Genomic DNA, 24,023 nt, shown 5'->3' on the forward strand with positions numbered 1-24,023 from the left:
TCTATGACAATCCCTCTCCCCAACCACAGGAGATCCCCCCACCTTATACTTTTCCTTTGAGGCATACAGCACAGTCACTAATGAATGGAATAATTATTTCCTGTGTCTTTCCAACTAGAATATGAGTCCTCTGAGGGCAAGAATCCTTTCTGCTTTATTCCCTACTGAATATCTCTACCACACAGCACAGCACCCAGCAAGGAGCACTTGCTCATTGAGCACTTGCTGGATGGATGGAGGATGCTTTGCAGGCAGTGCTGTGTGCTCCCAATCTGAGTAGAGGGCACAGCTGGCCTTTCTTCCACCACACGGTGAACCAGCAAACCCTCTCTTCCCCAAAAAAGAGGCTGGTGTTCTGGAAACATATTTTGGGAACTGCTGCTCTCTTACAGTCCCTAGGAATTTCATAACTAATTCTGAGTCTTAAAATTTGGTCAATGAGCTCTTAAAAGTTTCACCGTACAACAGAGCTCTCTTTTTGCTCTGGGAGCACAGTTGAAAAAAACAATTCCTTAATACTTAATTAGTAAGAAAAGGGTAATTAAAAGCAAATTGACTATTCCCTAGCTAGGAACGTGGTTTTATTCCAAGAGTGAGTAATTTGTCCTTCAAAGTAGAAAACTGAGTTCTAGGACTATTGCTCCTGCTTTTAAGATTATTGGAAAAAGTGAAGTCAGGGGCTGTCTAGTTCATCTGTGTACCCCTAGCATCTGGTGCACGCCTGGCATATAGAAAGCTCTTAGTATCTTTCCCCTCAGATTATGCCATAGGCACTTTGGGCTTTGCAAAGTCCTGAGATTTAGCTATGGATCGTGATGGAACAGTGGTTTTTCACCCACAGAAGGGATATTCGTGAAAAATCTATAATAATACAAGCAATATTTTCCCGCTTAGGCTTTCCTTGACAATGAAGATTTTGGTGACACCAAAATGCTTGCCACCAGACAGGCAAGTGTTTAAGGGCAGAACATTTTATTTGTCTTTATATCCTTAACTTCTGACACAAGACTGGAATATGGGAGGCAATTAATAACGCTGAATGATTAATAAATGCAATCCTAAGTGATGATAATGAAAATACAAGACGAGAGGGAGCACTGGAAGATGACAGAATTCTCCTGTACTGGAGATATGTGAAGACAGAGACCTAGAGAGAAACACACTGATTCATAGCCAGAGCATCTAGATGACATGCACCCAAGAAGGGCTGATTCCGTGAAATAATCTGAAACATGACAAATAAGCGAAGCATGAAAACAAGCCTGCATATTTGGTTAAAGCAAACTCTTAAGGCAGGTGTTAACAGATTCCAAAATAATGTGACGGAACGCAGAAGATTTTTAAAAATATAAATTATCAACATACCGGCTAACAGCATTTCCAAAAATGGAGCGAATGTTGTCCACGGTTGTGGCATTGGGCAGTGTCCTGACGTCGGCTACCGTCTCACCTTGCTGATAAACAGAACAGAAGATCCAACTTACTGTCTCACAGGGCTGACTGAAACACCGTAACCTCGTCTTCACGGGCAACTATAAAAAAATACTTTCTTCTTTTACAATACATAACCATCCCCTATAAATCAAGAACTTACTTTTTTAACCGAGAAACTAATGCCCGAATTGTGTACTGAATACCTGGCAGAGAAAAAAAACAAAACAGTAAAAAAGAGTGGCCAAATGCAGAGTACATGCCCCCTTTCAGTTAAACAAACTGGTTAAGTAATCTAAACAAAGATATATACAAACAAAAATATCTTTAAATGTCATACTTTACCCACAGGAAAATAAGCCAACAGAGACGACATGAAGATATCAATGCTAAATGTGGCAGAATCGAATAAAAAACAAAAAACTTTGCTTCTATACGTTGCTGACTAGACTCAAGGATATTTCAATACAATCTCCTCCTTGCCTACAGTTTTATTTTCACAAACTCAAAAGATCTGGGTTGCCTCAAAGACATCTTGAGAATGTAGCCTGAACACCCCCTGCACTCTGTTGTTCTGTCTCAGAGTCCCCAACACACCCCCTCCCCACCCGCTTCTTCTCCCCCCAAGGTCCTGTCCTAGTATCTCCCAGCCTTTTCTCGGTTGGCTATCATTTACTACTCCTCCCTCCATGGGCCCCAGGACCTGGAGGATTGTGTCTAGCCAAACGCACTTATTCAGTAACAATTAGTTCACTTATCACACCTAGAACAAAAACAGCCAACCAGAACTCCTCTGTTTCCAGGAGCTAATTAATATTGTGATACTGATTCATACGATTCCAGGGGAAAAAAAGCAAAAAAACTTGATGTGTCTGTTCCACTTTAATAGAGGTAAATGTTTTACTGATTTTAATTTTTGTAGCAATACTGAGAAATAGTTAACACACCTCTGTTACAATTCAAGGACACGCAGGCTCAGAGAGCTATGCTGGGGCCACTGTACTAGCAGGTTAAGTCAATCCTGGACATAATGTTGTTTTCACCTGCCCTGAGTCCCTTCTCACTCTGTTAACAGCCCCTAGTCTTCCTTTGGGACACTACCTCTTCCCCATTCCACTTGATATATCCTTAGACTGCCAGTCAAGAAATCTTCTCCCCACAAATGTGGGCACACGATGGGGGGACCCAGGCTATACCAATAAGATGCACTCTCCCGGGAGACAGGCTCTTGAGCAGAGTCAGGAAAGGAATGAAAACAATTGGAGCAGGGCCACTATATTAAACCCCTGAAGCCACCCTGCTTCTTGTTCGCCCCAAGAAGCAGCCGTCCACATACTTCTTTCCACTTGCTGAGTCACTCCTCGCCTTTCAATAAACGTCTTTTGGGCTCAAGTTAGTACACTCAGTTTGTTTTGCCTGCCACCAAAGGACCCTCACTGATACAGAGACCAACTCCTGCTCTCTCCTGGGGACATGAAAGACAACCCAGAAGTGGTGACTAAACCTTGACCAGAAACAATCTGTAGGCTAGTACTGCTGCTTACCGTCTAGCTCAGCAACTGTTCTCAATTTCTAAGCAGCGGAACACATTCCTTTGGTGAGAGAATGATTCAGAGACCCCCGCCCAGATTTTGGACTGTACCTGCCGACAACTTCCAGAATTTTCCCATACTCTTCACTTGGATTTTTTAAAGCTTTCCTCCTCGTGGATATGTTGTAAAAAAGGTCCTCTACCTGGATAGAAGATTGATTTTTCTTGTAAACTCACAGAAATCGATGGAAATAAAGCTGGGTCTTAAGGCAGAGAATCCAACTACATTTACCACCAGCACAGTTCTAAGCATTAGGGGAGGGGGCAAGAGATGGGGCAGCCTTAACAAAAGAAAGAAGGGATATTTCACCTGCCTCCCGCTTCACTCACTGATTTCTCAGATAGGTACTGGGGGTTACCTCCATATCAGGCTCTTTGCCTTGTGCTGGGAATAAGAAGACAAATGAAGCACAGTACTGCCCAGAATAGCACAAGATTTAGTGGGGCAAACATAAACTTATAAACAATTACAATACCACATGGCATTCAAACCTATTTTGCAAACTAAGAATAATTATCAGATATTTTAGGGGTTCTTGGAAATTACACTGTGGTCCCAGGTACAGGAATCCCCCTTAAGGTGCACTGTGAAGTACACGTTCATTTCGGCCCCCAACCCCCCTCCACCTGCCTCATCAACCCCAGGGCTTGGAACCTTTGAGGAGACGTGCTCTGGCTGGGGCTGAGGGTGGTAGGGTGGGATGTGTAACATGACAGTGGGGTGCTTTATGGGATCTCGGAACGGGAAGAGACCAAATGTGGCACCACAGAAATACGGCAGTGTAACAGACTTTCTCCTAATTAATGATACAATCTGTTACTCAGAGCCCTTTGAGTGAGTGGCAGATATTCGTTACATCCTTCCTTGATAGATGAGTAAAGTGAGGTTAAGGGACATTAAACGACTTGCCTCTGGACACACAACCACTGAGTGGCAAGGCTAAGACTCTGACTCCTCAACTGGAGCCAAGCTTAAGGTTCTTTCAATGCCAGCTACCCTGCCACAGATTTCTGTGGTCTCAACAGAAGAAACTCCCAGCCTCTTAAAAAAAAAAAAGGAGGCGGTGGGCAGGCTGCCATGCCACAAAAGTCAATAATCATTTCTCTTTCTTACAGGGTGATATCTTGGGGCTCCTATTAACTAATAAATATTCATTTTTTTTAATCCTTTGAGAACTCAAAGACAATTTCGTTTTTTACTTCAATATTTATACAGAGCTCTTTTTCAAAAACTTCCCCTCCCGTGTACCATTCTTACCGTGATCTGGGTCCCTTGATTGCCTGCACATGGTTTAGGTGGAGCTTTCAGCTTTCCATCTGAGTAATATGCTCTATCAGAAAATATAAGAGATTACTGAGAGCTAACAAAAAAAGAACAGATACTTATCCGAAGAGTAAAAAAGTAAATTACACCAACAACAGATTAAAATATAGCCATGTTATAAATTGTCTTAGTTACCGGTTTCCTCTATTTTTCCACTTCCATAACCATTCTAATTGGATACCAAAGGAGGGGGGAAAATCCATTTTTTGTTTGTTTTTTTGGCAAACATTGCTTTTTAGTTCCTGAGTTCTGGGCTACAAACAATAGTTTTGCCATTGCCTAAGATGACTGTAAAATTTTTTTCAATCATTCTGCAATCATTTATTGAGGGGCTACCATGTATCAGGCCTGTAAACGCCCTGTAATAAAGGCAGGCCTTGGGAGGTTCTTGATTTAGTGAGGGGATAGACTTTTCCCTTAAGTGTAGAACAAGGTGCTAAGTGATCCAGAGTAGGAAAACATTTAGCCTGGGGTGGAGGTGGGGGGAAGTGTCACAGAAGAGATGACAATCCACCTGGGCTCTGAAGCAGTACAATCTCAGGTGGAGAGAACAGGGAAGACCATCCAGGAGGGGAAAAACATAAACAAAAGCAAAGAAGCTTTAGAGTATGCAGCAGCTGAGGATGTGTGGAGGGGAGAGGCTGGGAAGATGGGCTGAGTGCATTGGGAGGGTGCTAGTTGCTACGACAATGACTCGATTTCGTCCTGCCACAGAAGGAGAGCTACTAGAGGTCCCAAGCAGGGGCATAACACCCCAGAGGCAAAGAAATGGAACCTGTGTCCCAGACTATTTCAGAAGACATTCACTCACAAGCGGCTCCCCAGTTTGTGAGAAGGGATTCTAATCATATCAGCCCAGCTAGGTCCTGGGGCTGTTACAATTTGCATCGAGTAAACCCACTCTAGCACCAGTGCTGTAGACTCTGAAATGCTCCATCTTCCATTACTGCACACACTCATCTGTTAAAGAGGGCTGAGAAACAGGCAGAACTGCCCTTTGTTGAAGCTATTTTCTATATAAACTAACAATTTGTATGATAAAAAAAAAAATTCTGTTTTTTGGCATGAATTAGACACTCAATACCCATCTTCCACTAGGGAATGGCCAGTGCTTATGAAAACAAAGGTGTGATTTTGATTCCCTGAATCCCCTTTTTGTTCTGTTCCAAGGTCATTCAACAGCCTCTGAAAACTGTGCCAACATAAGAGACAGCCAGTGGCCACCTGTGGGAAGGTGCGGTTGGGGGGCGCTCAGAGCGGCTAAGGAACCAGGATCCTTCAGCACCCCAGCCACGGCCTCATAATCAGGCCAAAGTGACATCCTGCCGAAGGCTAAGGGGCAGAATGACATCACAGCTCCCACGGACTCAGAATTCCTCTGTGTAACAGACACCTTGCTAGGCACTTGTAATCTGTTACATCGTACCTTTCATGAGTCCATAAAGTAAGATTATTACCTATGATGATCCCTGTGGATTATCAACTAATCCAAAGGCAGGAAAGAAAAGTTACCCAAGATCTAGACCAAAAAAGATAACGTTGGTGTTCAGATAGGATTACTTTGAGATGCAGGCAAAAAGCACATTTCAGGATGAATTTATACAAATAGCAGAGGACAGCACTATACCTGTATGCACACTTCCCGTCAGCTGTTTTCGTTGTAATGCTGACATGAGCCACATGGCTTATGCTGGCCAAAGCCTAAGGAAAAAAAGGAACTGGAATGAAAGAACAACCCACTGCTGGGTCACCCCGTCTCATCATTAACGGAGAAGTTATCTCAATTGCCTCTTCTGTTTTGTATTAACAAATGGCAACAATGAGCACTCTGCTCACTCGCTTTGATGACGTTTTAAAAAACAAAAAAAAAAAAAGGAAGCTATTGAGTTGAATCTGTAGCATAATTACTAGAACAAGGGAAAAAATATATATATAAAAGTCCAAAAGGAAACACACCCAAGCATTTTTTTTGGCCACACTGCACAGCTAGTAGGATCTTAGTTCCCCAACCAGGGATTGAACCTGGGCCCTCGGCAGTGAGAGCACCGAGTCCTAACCACTGGACCACCAGGGAATTCCCCACCCCAAGCAATAACATTAACCTTAATAGCAACTGTGTTCAGGTGTAGAGTTATAGGTGTATTTAATAGTCTCAATGATTCGTCTTCTAACAAGTTTAAAGCCTGCCTTCAGAAATGGATAATGGAAACACTGCAAATAGATAGTACTGTATACTATTATTCAAAACTGTTTTCTGTAAGCAATTTTATGTTTAGAAATATAAATTTAGGGACTTCCCTGGTGGCATGGTGGTTAAGAATCCACCTGCCAGTGCAGTGGACATGGTTTCGAGCCCTGGTCTGGCAGGATTCCACATGCCGCCGAGCAACTAAACCCGTGCGCCACAACTACTGAGCCCTCGTACCACAACTACTGAAGCCCACGCGCCTGGACCCCGTGCTCCGCAACAAGAGAAGCCCCCGCAACGGGAAGCCCAAGCACCGCAACGAAGAGCAGCCTCTGCTTGCCGCAACTAGAGAAAGCCTGCGCACAGCAACGAGGACCCAACACAGCCAAAAATAAATAAATAAAGTTAAAAAAAAAAAAAGAAATATAAATTTAAAATTATGCAGGGACTTCCCTGGTGGTCCAGTGGTTAAGACTCCGTGCTCCCTGTGCAGGGGGCCCGGGTTCAACCCCTGGTCAGGGAACTAGATTCCACATGCCGCAACTAAGATCCCACACGGGGCAACGAAGATCCCGCATGCCGCAACTAATACCCAGCCCAGCCAAATAAATAAATAAATATTTTTTTAATTATGCAATTAAGACTAAACAAATTAAAAGAAAAAAAAAGAAGACCATTTTTTTCCCCTTAAAATCAGGATTGGTTTGCTAGCCCTTTGGAATCTATATCTCCTTTCCCAAGGACACCATAGCATAAAAAAATGCAACCCAGGCACTGTGATGGGGTCTGTGTGACAGCATCTCAGGAGACAATGAATACAGCTGTGCCAGACTCAGTTCATTAACAAGGACCATGGCTCAGCCTCAGAGATTACCAGGTCCTAGCTGGATTTCCCTGGTATATGTAATTGAGCTAATTGTCATCATTAAAAATGTAAATGTTTTGCGACCTGTGGTAAGGAAGGACATTAAATACATCCAAAACTACAATGCTACCCAACACCAGGAAAAGAAAGGGCCACTGGCAGATGGTCCTGCTGCTTCAGGGGCCTTTGTACCGGCACCGGAGCAAGAAGACAGGAACATAGACTCTGGAGTCAAACTGCCAGGGCTCAATTCCCCACTCTGCCACTTCCTAGCTGTGTGCCCTGGCCATGTTTCTTAAACTCTGTCAGTTTCCTCGTATGTAAAACATGGTAATAATAATAATAGAACCTACTCTACGGAGTTGTTAAGAGTGAAAGGGTTAATACGCACAAAGGGCTGAGAACCATGGATGGCACACAGCAATCCCTCAATAAATCTTCCCTATTTAATTACAACCCCAAAGATACCCTACAGCTGGGCTAAGGCTCCAGGAGGCCATGCACTTAGGAACTGACTCAGGAAGTTGCAAAGCCAGAATGAAACTGCTTTGCTAGGGCTGACCTGAGGCCTACTTAAAAGTCTGGGGGGGGTGGGGGGGGGGGGGGAACTTCCCTGGTGGCGCAGTGGTTAACAATCCGCCTGCCAATGCAGGGGACACGGGTTCGATCCCTGGTCCGGGAGGATCCCACGTGCCGCAGAGAACTAAGCCTGCGTGCCACAACTGCTGAGCCCGCGTGCCACGGCTGCTAAGGCCTGCGTGCCTGGAGCCTGTGCTTTGCAACAGGAGAGGCCACTGCAGTGAGAAGCCTGCGCACCGCAATAAAGAGTAGCCCCCACTCGCCGCAACTAGAGAAAGCCCGTGCGCAGCAACAAAGACCCAATGCAGCCAAAAATAAATAAATAAATAAATAAATTTATAAAAAAAAAGTCAGGGGGGCCTCAGGGTACACAGTCTGATGTTGCCCCTACCTGGAACAACCTGGGGCTCACTGTGAGCCAGAGGGTGCTTGAGACTACCCGGATTTGATCTAAATTGCAGTGACTGGGTCACAGCTGCCTTTTAATTTAAAAAAATCAAATAGGGAATTCCCTGGTGGTCCAGTGGTTAGGACTCAGACGCTTTCACTGCCGGGGCCCGGGTTTGATCCCGGTTGGGGAACTAAGATCCCACAAGGCGCTCAGAGAGGCCAAAAAATAAAACAGAATAAAATAAATAGATAAGTCAAATAAAAGTAAACTACATTCACATGATTAAAAAATCCAAAAACTACAGAAAGGCTTAAAACGAAAAGTAATTGGCCCCATTCTCCTCCCCCACCCTGGCTCTCATTTCCCCCAAATAACTACTCCAAACAGTTTCTCTGGTACCTCAGAACCTGCGGAAAGGAATACAGCCCTGCCAACACCTGGATTTTAGCACAGTGAGACCCAGTTACACCCATTTCCCCTAACCTCCAGAACTGTAAGATAACAAATTTGTGTTGCCTTAAACCACGAAGGTTGTGGTCATTTTGGGGGGCAGCAATAAGAAACTAATACAAACTACTTGAAAAGGATACATATTTTTACTCATGAATGTTATTTCTATAAATGTATCCTAAGGAAATAACTGAACAAAACACATTGTATGTACATGAATATTCACCAGAGCATTAAACACGAAAAAAATGGCAAAGAGCATAAATGTTCAACAGGAAATTATCTAAATAGACTGTAGTATGTACAAGTAATAGAACAGGGACTTCCCTGGTGGTGCAGTGGTTAAGAATCTGCCTGCCAATGCAGGGGACGCAGGTTCGATCCCTGATCCGGGAAGATCCCACATGCCGTGGAGCAACTAAGCCCGTGCACCACAACTACTGAGCCTGTGCTCTAGAGCCTGTGAGCCACAACTACTGAAGCCCATGCGTCTACAGCCCGTGGTCCACAACAAGAGAAGCCACTGCAATGAGAAGCCCACGCACCGCAATGAGTAGCCCCCGCTCGCCGCAACTATAGAAAGCCCACGTGCAGCAACAAAGACCCAATGCAGCCAAAAATAAATAAGTTTATAAAAAAAAAAGAACAGTATGTAGCCATTACAATTTATGTTGCCCTACATATACTGAATGATATCTTTATATCCACAGAGTATTGTCATAAAAATATAAGATACTATTTTTATCCATTTTCTATTTAATATATCCCTATGATACATCACATAATTTCATTCACAGATATTTCAGTATATAACTTAAAAGGACTCAAAACAAAAACCGATGAAACTATTTTTATACCAAGAAAATTAACAGTAATTTCTCCTTAATACCATCAAATAACCAATCTGTGTTCAAATATCTGTCTCAAAACAATTTTAGTTTGTGCAAATCAGGACCCAAGTAAGATCAATACATTGGAGCTGGTTCACATGCCTCTTAAATCCCTTCTAATCTATGCTTCTTCCTCCTTTCTTTACCTTTTTTCCCCCATGCAGTACTTTACAGGAAACAAGTCTTTTATCATGTGATTTCCAGTCTCAGTACCATTTACCATGCTCCCTTGTTCCTTGTATTTTTCTGTATATGGGTAATTGGATCTAAGTATTGGTAAGATTCACATTTGATTTTGGACGAGAAAACTTGGTAGATGGTGCTATCTTCTTCCAGCAAGAGACCTGGGAGGTCTCTGTAGATACAGTTTATGGTGTATTAAGTATTTATGGATAGGGAGGGTGGGAGGGAGGGAGACGCAAGAGGGAAGAGATATGGGGATAAATGTATATGTATAGCTGATTCACTTTCTTATAAAGCAGAAACTAACACACCATTGTAAGGCAATTATACTCCAATAAAGATGTTAAAAAAATAAATAAAATAAAATAATTAATTAATTATTTATTTTTAAAAAGTATTTATGAACAATTCTCAGTTTTGGAAAATTGAATCTAAGTTTGTTTAGATTTGCATATATTTAACAAGTAAAAAGTATCATGTCTTATTGACCTGCTGAGAAACATATGCTGACAAATGGCAGAAATGTCATCACAGGAGGATGTTTTACACATTTCTTCAATCCTCAGCTTACCTCACCCCGAAAGCCATAGGTAGAAATATGAGCTAAATCCTCAAAGGACTGCAGTTTACTTGTGGTGAACCTCTCACACACAATCTCCAGATCTTCTTTCTAGAAGGTGCAAAAAAATCAGTGAATAATTATGTTACTCATTTTTCCAAATCTTTTTTAATTTCCCTTTTCTTGATTGAATCCAGGAAGACATTCCTCTTGGGAGAAGAGTTCTAAATCACCAGGAGCCTCCTCTCTGGGCATCCAGAACTCCATCAGTCCTGCTGCACCTTCTTCCTCTCTCGCCTCATTCCTCAGCCTCGTTTGCTGCTTCTGTCTCATCTCCCCTGAGAGTGGATAATTCACAGTTCCATCCCTGGACCTCTGCTCTGTCTACACTCACTGTCTTGATGATCTCACCCAGGCTCACAGACTTTACAAAACTCATTACTGTATTAGAAAACTTCTTTATTAAAAATCTATAGGTACATTTAACTGTAGTAATATATACATGACAAGATTTACCATTTTAACCCTCTTTAAGTGTACAGTTCTGTGGCATGAAGTACATTCACACTGTTGTGCAACCATCACCAACATCCATGTCCAGAACTCTTTCATCTCCACAAACAAACTGTACCCATTAAACAAAAGCTCTCGGGACTTCCCTGGTGGTTCAGTGGTTAGGGCTTCATGCTTCCATTGCAGGGGGCAAGGGTTCAATCCCTGGTCGGGTAACTAACATGATCCCGCAGGCCATGCGGCGCAGGCCCCCAACCCCCTGGAAACCACCATTCTACTTTCTGATTCTATGCATTTAACTACCCTAGGTACCTCATACAAGTGGAATCATATAGTATTTGTCCTTTTGTGACTGGCTAATTTCACTTAGCATACTGTCTTCAAGGTTCATCCACGTAGTAGCACTTGTCAAAATCTCACTCCTTTGTAAGGCTGAATAACATTCCATTGTATGTATCTATCACGTTTTGTTTATCCACTCATCTGTTGATACTTGGGTTGCCTCCACCTTTTGGTTATCATGAATATGTTGCTATGAACATGAGTGTGCAAATCTCTTCAAGACCCTGCTTTCAACTCTTTTGGGTATATACCCAGAAGTGGAATTGCTGGATCATGTGGCAATTGTTTAATTGTTTTGAGGAATCACCATACCATTTTCCACAATGGCTGCACTATTTTATATTCCCACCAGCAACATGCAAGAGTTCCAATTTCTCAACATCCTTGTCAATATTTTTTTTAATTTTTATTGTAGTTGAAATATTTGGTTTTTATTAATTGATTAATTATAACAGCCATCCTAGTGGATGTCAAGTGGTATCTCACTGCAATTTTTATTTGTAGTTCCCTAGTTACCAGTCATGTTGAGCTTCTCTTTATGTGAGTCTCATGGCTTTCAATACCATCAAAATGCAATACACCAAATTTTTATCTCCAGACTCACACATGTATCCAACTAACAGGCATCTTAAGTTCAACATACCCCAAAATGAATTTCTGATCTTCCCCCAAACCTGCTTGTTCCATAGCCTTCCCATCAGTAAATGGCAACTCTTTTTTTTCTATTTGCACAGGCCAAAACCTTGAAGTCATTCTTGACTCCTCTTTTTCTTACTCCCTGTACAAGCAAATTCTGAGAGCTTTGGTCTTCCTCATCAACCCAGAATCTCACAGCTTCTTACATCTCTGTCACAACCAAACCGTCCAAGGCACCATCACCCCTCTCCTGGACTGCTTCAAAAGCCTCCTCACTGCTTCTATCCTGTCCTGCTACAGTCTATTTTCTGCATTGCAGACAAAAGAGTTCTTATAAAACTTGCCAAAGCATGTCACCTCTTTGCTCAAAACCCTCTAAAGAGTATCCCACCTCATCCAGAGTAAAAGCCAAATATTTTACAACATCCTACAAGGTCCTACATGCTCAGCCTGGTTATCCTTCAGACCTCATTTCCTTTTAGGCTTCCACCCCCTCCACCACCCATTCTAGACACACCAACCCCCTTGCTAGTCCTTAAGCGTGTCATGCAAGCTTCCATTTCGTGGTTTTTGTGTGTATTGTTCTCTTTGCTCAGGACACTCAACCTTTAAAGCTTCATGACTCGCTCCTTGACCTCCTTATTCTCCTGAACAGTGCCCAGCATGGAATAGGTACTCAATAAATATTTATTTTTCAAACAATCCCATCCATAAAAGCCTAAAGTTTCCAGAACAGGGAAAAGTCCCACCACTTCCTGCAGATGTAGCACACGAAGCACACAAACATCCTGCTGCTCTGAGGTTTTCCTTACCCTGATCCCGGTGCCATTGTCTTGGATCTGAATCAACTTCAGGCCTCCCTCTTTAATAACCACTTGAATACTTGTGGATTTTGCATCTAAACTGGCAAATCAAACAAAAAAATAATAATTTATTAGTCTGCAACTACTCTAATGCACATATTTTAATACGAGTCAAGGGATAAGAACAAATTCCAGACAAATATAAGATTCAGTGTGTTTTCCCTTTGTCTCACAGGCTCTGTGACTACACTGTTATCAGTTTACATGCTGTGTGAGAGAGAGGGAAGGAAGAGAGGGACGGAGGGGGGAACCGTCATTTCCAATAGGACATTCAGCAACATTTCTGTTCCTCTAGGAAAAAAAGAAAGGGAAGTTAGAAGTGGGACCTTTTAGCACATGCCTCTTTCTTACCTACTTTTCAACTAATTCTACCATCTGTTACTCAAACTTTATTCAGCCTCAGGTTCCTAAATGACCCTTATAAAATGTCATTTAAAAAGATTCTACATGTTTTTCTCCACTATTTTCTTTATGCAAATATATTTATGTTGGGGGAAAGAAAAAATGGTAGTGCAGAAAGTTCTTTAAGAAGTCAACACATCTTTTCATTCCTTCAAAGAGTAACCTACAAGCATAGAGCACCTACAGAGCTAGAGAAAATAAATCCAGACTGAGGCTGCATGAGAAAGAGAAGTTTCCTCCTCCTCACACAGAAAATTCTTTATTCAGAAGTAAGATATTAAGTTACTGAAATATTAAAGACCTTTCTCAGGAGCCCCTGAATTGAAGTTGTACTTAGCCGTCTTGACTTACGTATTAAAAAGAGCGTAACTGGACTCCATACAAAATCTCTGCTTAGAGAATTATAATCCACTGATCTAATATGTGTAGCATTGCTGTAGTTTCCTGGCACAGTACAGTAACAGGCCCAAATCGTTCTGTCAGTTAATTCTAACACTAGAAACAAAAGCCAGCCTTTGTGAATTTAAAGTCAAAAGGAGAAACCGTCCCCAGTCTCCCTGTTCCTTCTTTTGTCTACCTTCTAATTCTCTTCCTTTCTCTCAGTGGTCCTTTCAGACCCACTCTTCTTTCAGTCCCATTACCCACAATGGTTGTTTGTGTTTTCACAGCAATCCCTTTACAAACCTACCAATCTTCGCTGGGACATTTTTTTCCTTTTAACGTATAGATTTTATTAACATCAATGCATTTTAACACAAAGGATCTGACAGAACGTTTAGGGACATTATGAGCCTCTGCCCTTTTTAAAGTTTACAGTTTACACCCAACTTTCTTTCCACGTTTTTAATCTCTTCCTTCCACAAGGTTTGTGTGACAGTTCTAAACTTCAGAATCCATAAAATCAGATATCTTCGAAGTGACCCCGCAAAGAGTAAAGGGCAGGAAAATCCTAAGTGGGGTCAATCACTTGGCAATAGGGAAATCACAAGTTAAACCCCAAGTCCACCGTCCTCTCCTAAAATCCCAGCAATTTATTGAGAATAAAACTCAAAATGAATTGTACTTCTGAATGTAGATGGATGACTTCTGGAATAAGCAAGAAACTGATAACACATAGTACCCTCTGAAGGATGAAGCAAGTTTTTTTCCCTTTTTAAATTATAAAATTTTTATACATTTAAAAATCTGCACCGTCCGCATATATAATTTTTAAAGGACTTCTCTTAATGGCAACATGAAAATATTGCGTAACCCTCTCCTTGCCCCGCAACAACCCTAAAGTCTCGCGAGGACGCTCGAGGACCCATGAGGGGCGAAGGCAAGACCCCCGGCCTCCGCCGCCGCGGCCCTGCGCCGCACACGCCTTGGCTCTGGGCAGGGAGGCGTGTCCGCCCTATCCTGAGCATCGGCCCGTTAAGTCGTAGCCTCTAAGGAAGCCTTGACTCCCTTCGTACCAGTTCTCAATCATCTCCTTGATGGCATTAGCCGGGCGCTGGATAACTTCCCCTGCCGCGATGCGGTTCACCACTGTCTCGTCCAGCCGCCGGATAACCCCCGCTACCAGCGACATTTTGGCGCCAGAGGAGCCCGAGTCACGGCGAGAAGCTAACTGGAAGTGCCTTCAGCCAATCCCTTTAGAGATTCGTGCCCACATCTTTCCATCAACTCTGCTGACGCCGTCCTGCCCCACCCTCTAGCGGTAGCGCCGCTTCCGGGCTACTGAGCTATTGATTGGGCAGCTTGAATGCCAGTCAAGTCCGTGAGTTCCGGTTCTCTTAGTCCCGCCCTAAAGCGGCTTCAGTCCACTTTGCAGCTAGAAGGATGTGCGCCTGCGCACTAAAAATCGCTGTCCACTCTTCCTATTGGCTCATGTCTGGGGCTGAGGAATACGAAATCTCCAGCCAATAGGAACGGAGGTGTCGGAGCCGCAGGTTGGTGTCCCCAGCTGGGGTGATCTGGCGCAGAGTGGAGGAGGCGCTTGGGGCTCGCTCCTGCTCCTCCCCTCTCCTTGCGGCCTCCCGGAGGTCGGCCCAGCTCCTGTGGCATCCCGTGAAATGTGGATGACGCCCAAGAGGAGCAAAATGGAAATCGACGAGTCTCGGGGGTTCCGGGCCGAGTGGACCCAGCGGTACCTAGTGGTGGAGCCTCCGGAGGGCGAGGGCGCCCTGTGCCTGGTGTGTCGCCGCCTGGTCGTAGCCACCGGCGAACCCGACGTCAGGCACCACTACGAGGCCGAGCACGACTATTACGAGCGGTATGTGGCGGAGGGCGAGCGCGCGGCCCTGGTGGAGCGTCTGCGTCAGGGCGACTTGCCCGAGGCCGCCCCGCTCACTCCGGAGGAGAGAGCTGCTCGTGCAGGTCTCGGGCTCGCCCGCCTCTTGGCCTTGAAGGGTTGCGGCTGGGGCGAGGGGGACTTTGTACACCGGTGCATGGAGGTGATGCTGAGAGATGTGCTGCCCGATCACGTAAGCGTTCTGAATGGCATTGATTTATCTCCGGAGATCACGCGGCAGAGGGTCCTGGACATTAACCAAAATCTACGCAGTCAGCTTTTTAACCGAGCCAAGGACTTTAAAGCCTATTCCCTTGCCTTGGACGACCAGGCTTTTGTGGCCTATGAGAACTACCTCCTGGTCTTTGTCCGCGGCGTAGGCCACGATTTGGAGGTGCAAGAAGAGCTTCTGACCATAATCAACCTGACTCATCACTTCAGTGTTGGTGCCCTCATGGCGGCAATCCTTGAGGCCCTGCAGACGGCAGGGCTTAGCCTGCAGCGGATGGTTGGACTGACCACGACCCACACTCTGAGGATGATTGGTGAGAACTCAGGACTGGTGTCATACATGAGAGAAAAGGCTGTAAGCCCCAACTGTTGGAATGTGATCCATTATTCAGGATTTCTTCACTTGGAACTGTTGAGCTCCTACGATGTAGATGTTAATCAAATCGTAAATGCCATATCTGAATGGATAGTTTTGATTAAGACCAGAGGCGTTAGGCGGCCGGAATTTCAGGCTTTACTAACTGAATCTGAATCAGAGCACGGTGAAAGGGTTAATGGACGCTGTCTGAACAATTGGCTTAGAAAAGGAAAGACTTTAAAACTAATATTTTCCTTAAGAAAAGAGATAAAAACATTCTTGGTTTCGATAGGGGCAACAACGGTCCATTTCACAGACAAGGAATGGCTTTGTGACTTTGGCTTCTTGGTGGATATTATGGACCACCTTCGAGAACTCAGCGAACTATTGAGAGTGAGTAAAGTCTTTGCTGCTGCTGCCTTTGACCATATTTGTGCCTTTGAAGTGAAGCTGAATTTACTTCAGAGACATATCGAGGAAAAAAATCTAACACACTTTGCCACCTTGAGCCAAGTTGTTGATGAGCTTAAAGGGCATCTTCAAGAAGACGAAAAAATACTCGATCCTGATAGGTATCGAGTGGTGATCTGTCGCCTACAAAAAGAGTTTGAGAGACATTTCAAGGACCTCAAGTTCATTAAAAAGGACTTAGAGCTTTTTGCAAATCCATTTAGCTTTAAACCTGAATATGCACCTATTTCAGTAAGGGTGGAGCTAACAAAACTTCAGGCAAATACTAACCTTTGGAACGAATACAGAAGCAAAGACTTAGGGCACTTCTATGCTGGATTGTCTGCTGAATCTTACCCGATTATCAAAGGGGTTGCCTGTAAGGTGGCATCCTTGTTTGATAGTAGCAAAATCTGTGAAAAGGCTTTTTCATATTTGACTCGAAACCAACACACTTTGAGCCAGCCATTGACAGACGAACACCTCCATGCCCTGTTTCGGATTGCCACCACTGAAATAGAGCCGCTTTGGGATGATCTTGTGAGAGGAAGAAATGAATCAAATCCATAAACTTTTGTAGTACAACATTGAAACACTCAGCAAGAATCCAATTCTAAAAGCAAACATCTGTTTGATTTTCAAGTTTACTAATTTGGATTGTGGGAAAGCACCACATTATTCATCCAAATTAATCACAATTCAAATTCTTCAGACATATTTTTTTTTCCATCTCAAGAGGCAGCATGGGACTGAAACATGCAGACCTTTTTTTAAAACTTAATTTGATGGCAAAGTCATTATCTTTTGCTTTTATGATATAACTGTTTTTAAAGACATTTAGTACTAATAATGTGAGTTGAATTAGAAGTCTGTTTTTAAGATGTTTCGAAGAAACTTTAGCTCTTATTTTAACAAAGTGTTAAAATTCTGATGCATATAGTTGGAAATTATCAACTGCCTAAATATATGTTTGAGCCAGTTTGCAGAAACTCACATAGCAAGTGCAGAATTTTCTGAAAAGGAGGAACGTACATACAGTGGAGGTATTTTGTCGAACTATCAGAATGTTTGAGACTATTTTTTTTAGACATATTTCTGAGTCAAAGTAAATATTGACATATTTCCTCCTTCTCACCTCCCTCCCACCCGCCCTAGCGATAATGATATTACTAATACAGAAAATAAGCACGTAAAATTTTAGTCAGAGGAGCAAGAATTTTTTTTAAATTGCTAGTTTAGGAGGCTTCCTGCAGTCTGGAGATCAAACTAACCAATTTTTGGAGGTTTCCCCTGAATTTTTCACAATTGGGTGCTGTTTTATGAGCTTGCCTACTAAAGGACTACGGTAAGTATAGACTCTTAGGGGTTGCCCACTAGTAATTCTTTTTTCTACTCTAGACAGTTTGGCCCTGTCAAAAAAGGATGAGGAAAAAATGATGTTTGCATCCCAGGATCAGGAGGTGTGAGATATTTTAGCTAATTTGTCCTATCTGCATGAGTGTTGCAGCTTTATAAAGAAATCCTGCTTAAAGGAAACCCTTTATTTTAAAGTGATATAATATCAAATGTTGTTTGTTGCTGGAAATGGATTTATTATAAATTTGACACTATCCCACACATTGTGTATTTAAGACAGTGCACAAGTGGAAATATTTAACTCTCAAGAAGCAGCTTTATTTACAGATTGTAGCACTTCGTATTTCTAAGTGAGACATCTGCTTTGTGCTAAAACAGTAATTTTCAAACTTATGTTGACCATGAAAAGGAAATCTTACAGTAAAGCCAAATATGTGAAATGATTTAAGAAGAGGACCCAACTTAGAGATCCTCTCAAGTACAATTTGAAAACTTGTGTTCAAGTCCTGTCTTAACTATTGTAATGAATTTTTGTGTGGCCACTAATTCAGCAAATTCAAGGAACCAGAATACAAACAAGAATTTAGAAGGAACTGAAGCCTGAGCTATCAAAATAGATGCCATAAAGACCCCAAGAACCAAAATTCTGCCAGTGGTTCTCAACCAGAGACAGTATGCCCTCTTTCCAGAGGATGTTGGGAGACATAAAGGGGACTGTTTTAATTGCCACAGTTATTGAGGGAAGTTCTGCTGGCATGTAAGCGTGAACGACACCCCATCCCCTGCAGTGCATAGGACAGCACAGCACAATAAAGACTTATTCCTCCCAAAGTGCCAGTAGACCCCCTGTGTAGATCCTCTTATATTTCGAGGGACAGGGCAAATTACCGGTAGAAGCAGAATTAGAAGGGCAAGTTGGGAAAACTGATAATACTTGATAGGGGAAACTAATTCCAACATTCCAAGTTGGCTGGTAAGATGCAATCAAGGCCTTGCTAGGTTCTGGTAGCTCACAATAACATTTATAAATCAGTAATTGGTATTGAACCAGATTAAAGGGCTCTGTTCTATTATACATAATTGGTTTAGGGCAGAAAAGAATGTGTAATGTATTACTAAGATACGTAGCAAGAAGGGTCAAGTTAAGATTTGGGTTAACAGGAAGTAAACTTAAATATCTGGAAAAACAACATAGTGAAAAACCAAACAACAACAACAAAAATCTACCGGTAATTTCCCAATAGTTTGGAGTATTGTCTTTCGTGGCAGGTGCTTTATTGAAAGGATAATTAGAAGACCTGAAAGCTGCTTCTGCTTTCTAACCCCAGTTCCTTAAATATTGAACTCTTGTACATTTTGTGAAGTTCCACTATATATTTTGCTTAAGGTAATAATAAGATTAGTTATATAGTCAGTGAATGTGGGGGAGGCATAAGCTAAGAATTTTAAATTCACCCTGAACAATAGAGAATTACCATAAACTAATCTTTGTAAAAAAGAAAAACAAAGTGTGTATTTTACTGTTTTCTGTACTAAGTAATTCTGTAGCTGCATGGCAGTCTTTAAAAATTTCTTTTTATAAAATAGTTGTTACTAGTCCTGTTGTATCAGTGAATATAGTTAAAATAAGTACTATTTTTAAAAAAACTCTATGTCCCCATATCTCCCATTCCTACTAGTTTTCTTAAAAGATTTGTCTGTGTTTCCACTCTCCCATATTGCTGCTGAGACTGCTCTACCAAGCTTACTAAGTCCTTGTCAATATTCCTACCCTCTTTACACCACTGGCCACCCTTCATTAAATACTTGTTTAGTTTGGCTTCAGGGAGATATCATCTCCAAGTTGCTTTCTCAGTCTTCTTTGCACGCACCTCTTTCCCTTAAACATCTGTGTCCTTGGGATTTTTAAATTTGGTTTTAAGCTGTCTTATTCTACATCATCTCCGTAGCTGATCTCTTTTTTCTTTCATGGCTTCACTTACCAACTTTACGCAAATGACTCCCAAATTCATATCTCCTTTCTAGACCTTTCCTGATTCCTATATCTAATTGCTAACTTAAGTCCACTTTGCTGTCTCATAGGTACCACAACATGTCCTTGACCTTGCCCCCCAGACCTGCTCCTCCTTTCCTGGTCCCTCTCTCAGTAAATGGCACCACCACTGCCAGCCATTCAGTTGCCCTGACCCAAGCCCCAAACCCAGTTAGCCATGACTTTTCCCTCTTCATCCATCACATCCACTCACACACACCTTCCTGTTAAGTCTGTTGCCTAAACTTTTCTTGATTCTACAATGCTACTATCCTGATCAAGGCCATCAACCTACCTAAGTTATAGCACTGGCCTTCTCAGGCTCCATTTCTCTGGTTGTGAGCCCTTTCACACTGCAGCCAGATTGTTCCAAAAGACGTATCTGGTCATATCACTCCTCTGCTTTCACCACTGCTCTTGGGATAAGCCTGTTCAAGTTTCAGTTTATATGCCACTTCCTCTAGGAAGCCTTCATCAATACCCTCTAGACTAGGTGCCCCTACTGTGCACTCCCTAAATACCCCATTCTTCCCCAGCCATATACTTAGCACACTTTGTTGTTCCTTCTTATTGATCAGTGCTAGACTGTAAGCTTCACAAGGGCTGGGACCATATATATGCCTGCGCACTGCTATATCTAGTGCTTAGCACAATGCCTGACATTTCAATAAATGTTTGGATGAATAAATACTTGTATAGTGCTTTACGATCTTTGCAGCCCTTTCATAGTCTCCTTTGACCTTCACAGTGGTCCTGCCGTACCTGCTTGCTGGGTAATTGTTATCCACATATTACAAATCAAGAAATGAAACTAAGTTCTTTGTGACTAGGGAATTGTATTCCTAGAATTTAGTTCAGTGCTTGGTGTGTGGTTCAAATATTTACTATGTGAATGTTGTTGAGGAAAACAACTTAGATTGCAGTTTGCCTTAGTAAACGTAAGTAGTAAAGCTGAGTATACTCACATAAATCCGCCATGTAATATTGTCTTTACCTCCTTGATGTAGAAGTCTTAATTTTTTTTTTTTTTTTAATTTCTAAAGGGAGGCTTGCAAAGGAACCTGGATGAGAAAGATTGGACAGCTATTTAGTGGACTAAAACAATACCTCAGTAATTAAAAAGTTGCATTCAGTATTGGAAAAAGATAATGCTACTTAAGAGTTAATATCCATTTTCCTTCTGTAAGCATCAACCCTAGGAGAAAATGGCATCTTATTTACTTGCTCTTTTCCTTTACAGATAATTTCTGGCTCTTCTGGGATTTTAAAGTAAGTAAATTTAACAAAATGTTAGAAGAATGACTCAGTCAGCCCTTCTGGTCACTAGATATTCAGTTCACTTGCTTTCCTACCTGCAGAATGTCCTCATCACCTCCCCAAGGAAGGTAACCCGAAAGTGACATCTGGTCAATGTGTACTTCTTAGATTTGCTATGTTTCTTTGCTTTCTTGTTCACATGCCTCTCTGAACTTACTTTCTGGGTAACTTGGGCTTTCAGGCTTTGTGGGAGAGCCATACCCTTAGTCTCTTTTTCCCTGAGCCATTTTTTTCCAGTTTAAGGGATTAACCAGTGTTACACTCTTCGTTGGACTTTTAATCTGAGGCCCATTAATTAATTCAGAGGTTTTAACAGTAGGTGTGATAGTCATCCAGTGATTTGATCCTTGCTGCAAAAGTGGGTTTTAGTCAACCTTTGGCGTATAGGATTTCTCGCTTTTATCTCTTTGTAATTGAGAAGTAGCCTCTTCCTACCCAGTAAGTACTTGAGTTTGTGAACTCTCTTTATTCCCTTGCTTTTTTGCTTGCAAACTGATGAATTCTTTTCTGAGTTCATCTCTTTCCTGTCTATTTTGTCAAATGGGGCCAACAGCAACCATAACATATTTTGTTTTCTTGTCTTTTTTTTTTTTTCTTGAGTAAAGGATAGATTCTCTGCCTTCCAGATTCTCTCGGGACAGTTTCATCACTCCATTAACATGCATCGCCCCTGCATAAGTTATTTCTTCCATCTTCCACTAGCAATTCCTGAACGCCTGCCAACTAAGCCAATGTTCAGTACGCTAGGTTTTTCGAAAACAGAACCAGTTTCTGTATCAGAATGGGCTAGGTTGCTGTGCGGTAACAACCCCAAAATCCCAGCTTTTCTCTTGTAGCTTGGCTAGGGGCTTTGCTCTAAGTCAGGGATTGAAGAACTATGGCCATGGGCAAAATCTGTCCTGCTGCCTGTTTCTGTAAATAAAGTTTTATTGGAAACTACCCTTACCCGTTTGTTTATGTATCGTCTGGCTGCTTTTGCTCTACAGTGTCAGAGTCGCGTAGTTGTGGAAGAAAGTGTCTGGCCCACAAAGTCTAAAATATTTACTGTGTGACCCTGTACAGAAAATGTTCACTGATCCTGCTCTAAGTGGTCCTCATTCTAGGACTCAGGCTGACCGAGCAGTTGTCATGTATGGTGTGGCTACTCATTTTGGGAAATGAAAAAGTCTGACACATCACTTACAGGCCAGCCCTTAAAGCACTTTCACTGGCCAAAGGAAATCACATGGCCACACCAAAGTTCAAGGAGGAGTGTAATCCTTCCTCGTGCCTTGGAAGAGAACCCGAAATATTTGGAAGACAATACTACCGACTACACGTATAGTTATATCTCCCTATTTGTAAAACTTCTTTGAAAATATTTTTTCTTTTTAATTGAGGCGAAATTACATTCAGTAAAATGCAAATATTTAATGTACACCTCAGTGGATTTTTATATACACCCTTGAACCCATCACCCAAATCAAGATACTGAACATTTCTAGTACCCCAGTCAGTGCCCTATGCCCCCCCCCACACACAAATAACCGCTATTCTGACCTTTATCACCATGGATTACCTTTGTTTTAAAGCTTCATGTAAATGTAATAATTATATGTACTCTTTTGTTCAACATTGTGTCTGTGAGCCATCCATGTTGTGTGTAGCAGCAATTCGTTTTTTCTGTGTAGTATACCATTGTATGACTTATACCACAATTTATGAATCCATTCTACTGTTGATGGAAATTTTGGTTGTTTCCAGTTTGTGGTTATTATGAATAAAGTTGCTATGAACATTTTTGTGTCTGTCTTTCAGTGAACGTGAGCACCCATTTTTCTTGGTATTCTCCTTGGTATATACCCTGCTTCCACACTTCCCTCATAATTATTCGCACAGCAACTAAACTGATCCTTATTTTAAAATATAAATCAGCATGCCAGTCCTCTGTTCAGAATCCTCCAGTGGCTTACTATCACAATTAGAATAAGATCCAAGGTCTATCATGGTCTGCAAGATCTGTACCCACACACACCCTTTTTCTTCCTACCCCATCTTACATCATATCCTTTATCCCTTCCCTTCCCCCAGCTTGCTCTGCTGTGTACTAGACATTGCTGGTAAATTGGGGATTGAAGATAAATGGTTTGAGCCCGTCGTTAAAGTGGTTGTAGTCTACATAGATAATTTTAACAAGCCATGACACTGGTTTATGTTAAGTCAATTACTAGTTCTGTAGGGAATAAGAGGCAAATACGCCCTATGATTAAAATAATTAGTATAACATAATTTACAGTAATATTTAACTCCTGGAAGGGATTTAGAGAAGTAAGATTAAAATGTAAAACCCCGTTGATAAATTCAAGAAATGTGTAAGGTCTCGCATTTTAGTTCCACTGATTATGAATTAGAGTTCACCAACTTGGTTTACATTATTACAATTTACTATTACATGTTCACTTCCATGAGGGGTAGGTGGGGGCTGAGAGGAGTGAACAGGGGTGAGAAGGCATTGGAATAAATTAGTGCTGATATTAAGCACAGTCTAAAATAGCAGTCATAACAAAGACCTTAAATTATTGGTACATTATTGGTTATTATAAAATAACTGAAAGAATTCGACTTAAGCACTTACCACATTTTTTATAACTTTACTGATGTATCGATACAATGAAGTAACAATAAACTGCACATATTTAAAGTATAAAATTTGATTTGTTTTGACATAAATGCATGAAACTCACCACAATCAAAACATTTCCTCACCCGCAAAAGTTTGCCATTTGGTTTTGACTAATGGGAAGGAAATTTTACTCCAATT

General features: G+C 41.9%; 2 protein-coding genes and 1 non-coding gene across 4 annotated transcripts in view; 1 reads left to right on the top strand and 2 right to left on the bottom strand.

Moving 5' to 3' along the window:
- Positions 1-14,889, bottom strand: part of MLH1 (mutL homolog 1) — a 55,859-nt gene extending 40,970 nt beyond the window's left edge. Inside the window, exons 1-8 of the mRNA XM_036868603.1 lie at positions 14,662-14,889; positions 12,755-12,845; positions 10,464-10,562; positions 5,974-6,047; positions 4,281-4,353; positions 3,074-3,165; positions 1,595-1,637; positions 1,366-1,454 (exon numbers count right to left, since the gene is read on the bottom strand). Of these exons, the coding sequence (XP_036724498.1) occupies positions 1,366-1,454; positions 1,595-1,637; positions 3,074-3,165; positions 4,281-4,353; positions 5,974-6,047; positions 10,464-10,562; positions 12,755-12,845; positions 14,662-14,777 (677 nt within the window). The 5' untranslated portion in view covers positions 14,778-14,889. The remainder of the gene's footprint in view (positions 1-1,365; positions 1,455-1,594; positions 1,638-3,073; positions 3,166-4,280; positions 4,354-5,973; positions 6,048-10,463; positions 10,563-12,754; positions 12,846-14,661) is intronic.
- Positions 6,348-6,420, bottom strand: TRNAE-CUC. Its single transcript has one exon. It is a non-coding gene; the product is annotated as a tRNA-Glu (tRNA).
- A 95-nt stretch (positions 14,890-14,984) lies between the features above and the next one.
- Positions 14,985-23,000, top strand: EPM2AIP1 (EPM2A interacting protein 1). 2 transcript variants are annotated; one of them, XM_036868604.1, is made up of 2 exons: positions 14,985-17,863; positions 21,147-23,000. In XM_036868604.1, exon 1 carries the CDS (start codon positions 15,262-15,264, stop codon positions 17,086-17,088), a length of 1,827 nt encoding a protein of 608 aa, XP_036724499.1. In that variant the 5' UTR covers positions 14,985-15,261; the 3' UTR covers positions 17,089-17,863; positions 21,147-23,000. The 2 variants fall into 2 exon arrangements, with proteins under 2 accessions (XP_036724499.1, XP_036724500.1); XM_036868605.1 differs by having other exon boundaries at positions 14,985-17,369.
- Positions 23,001-24,023: the final 1,023 nt, after the last annotated feature.

This window comes from Balaenoptera musculus, chromosome 11 (genome assembly GCF_009873245.2).
Source record: "Balaenoptera musculus isolate JJ_BM4_2016_0621 chromosome 11, mBalMus1.pri.v3, whole genome shotgun sequence".
In the NCBI taxonomy this organism is placed as follows: Eukaryota; Metazoa; Chordata; class Mammalia; order Artiodactyla; family Balaenopteridae; genus Balaenoptera; species Balaenoptera musculus.

Bases quoted from the DNA above. Each gene is read 5' to 3' on its own strand.
- EPM2AIP1 (XM_036868604.1), top strand. From the start codon at position 15,262: ATGTGGATGACGCCCAAGAGGAGCAAAATGGAAATCGACGAGTCTCGG.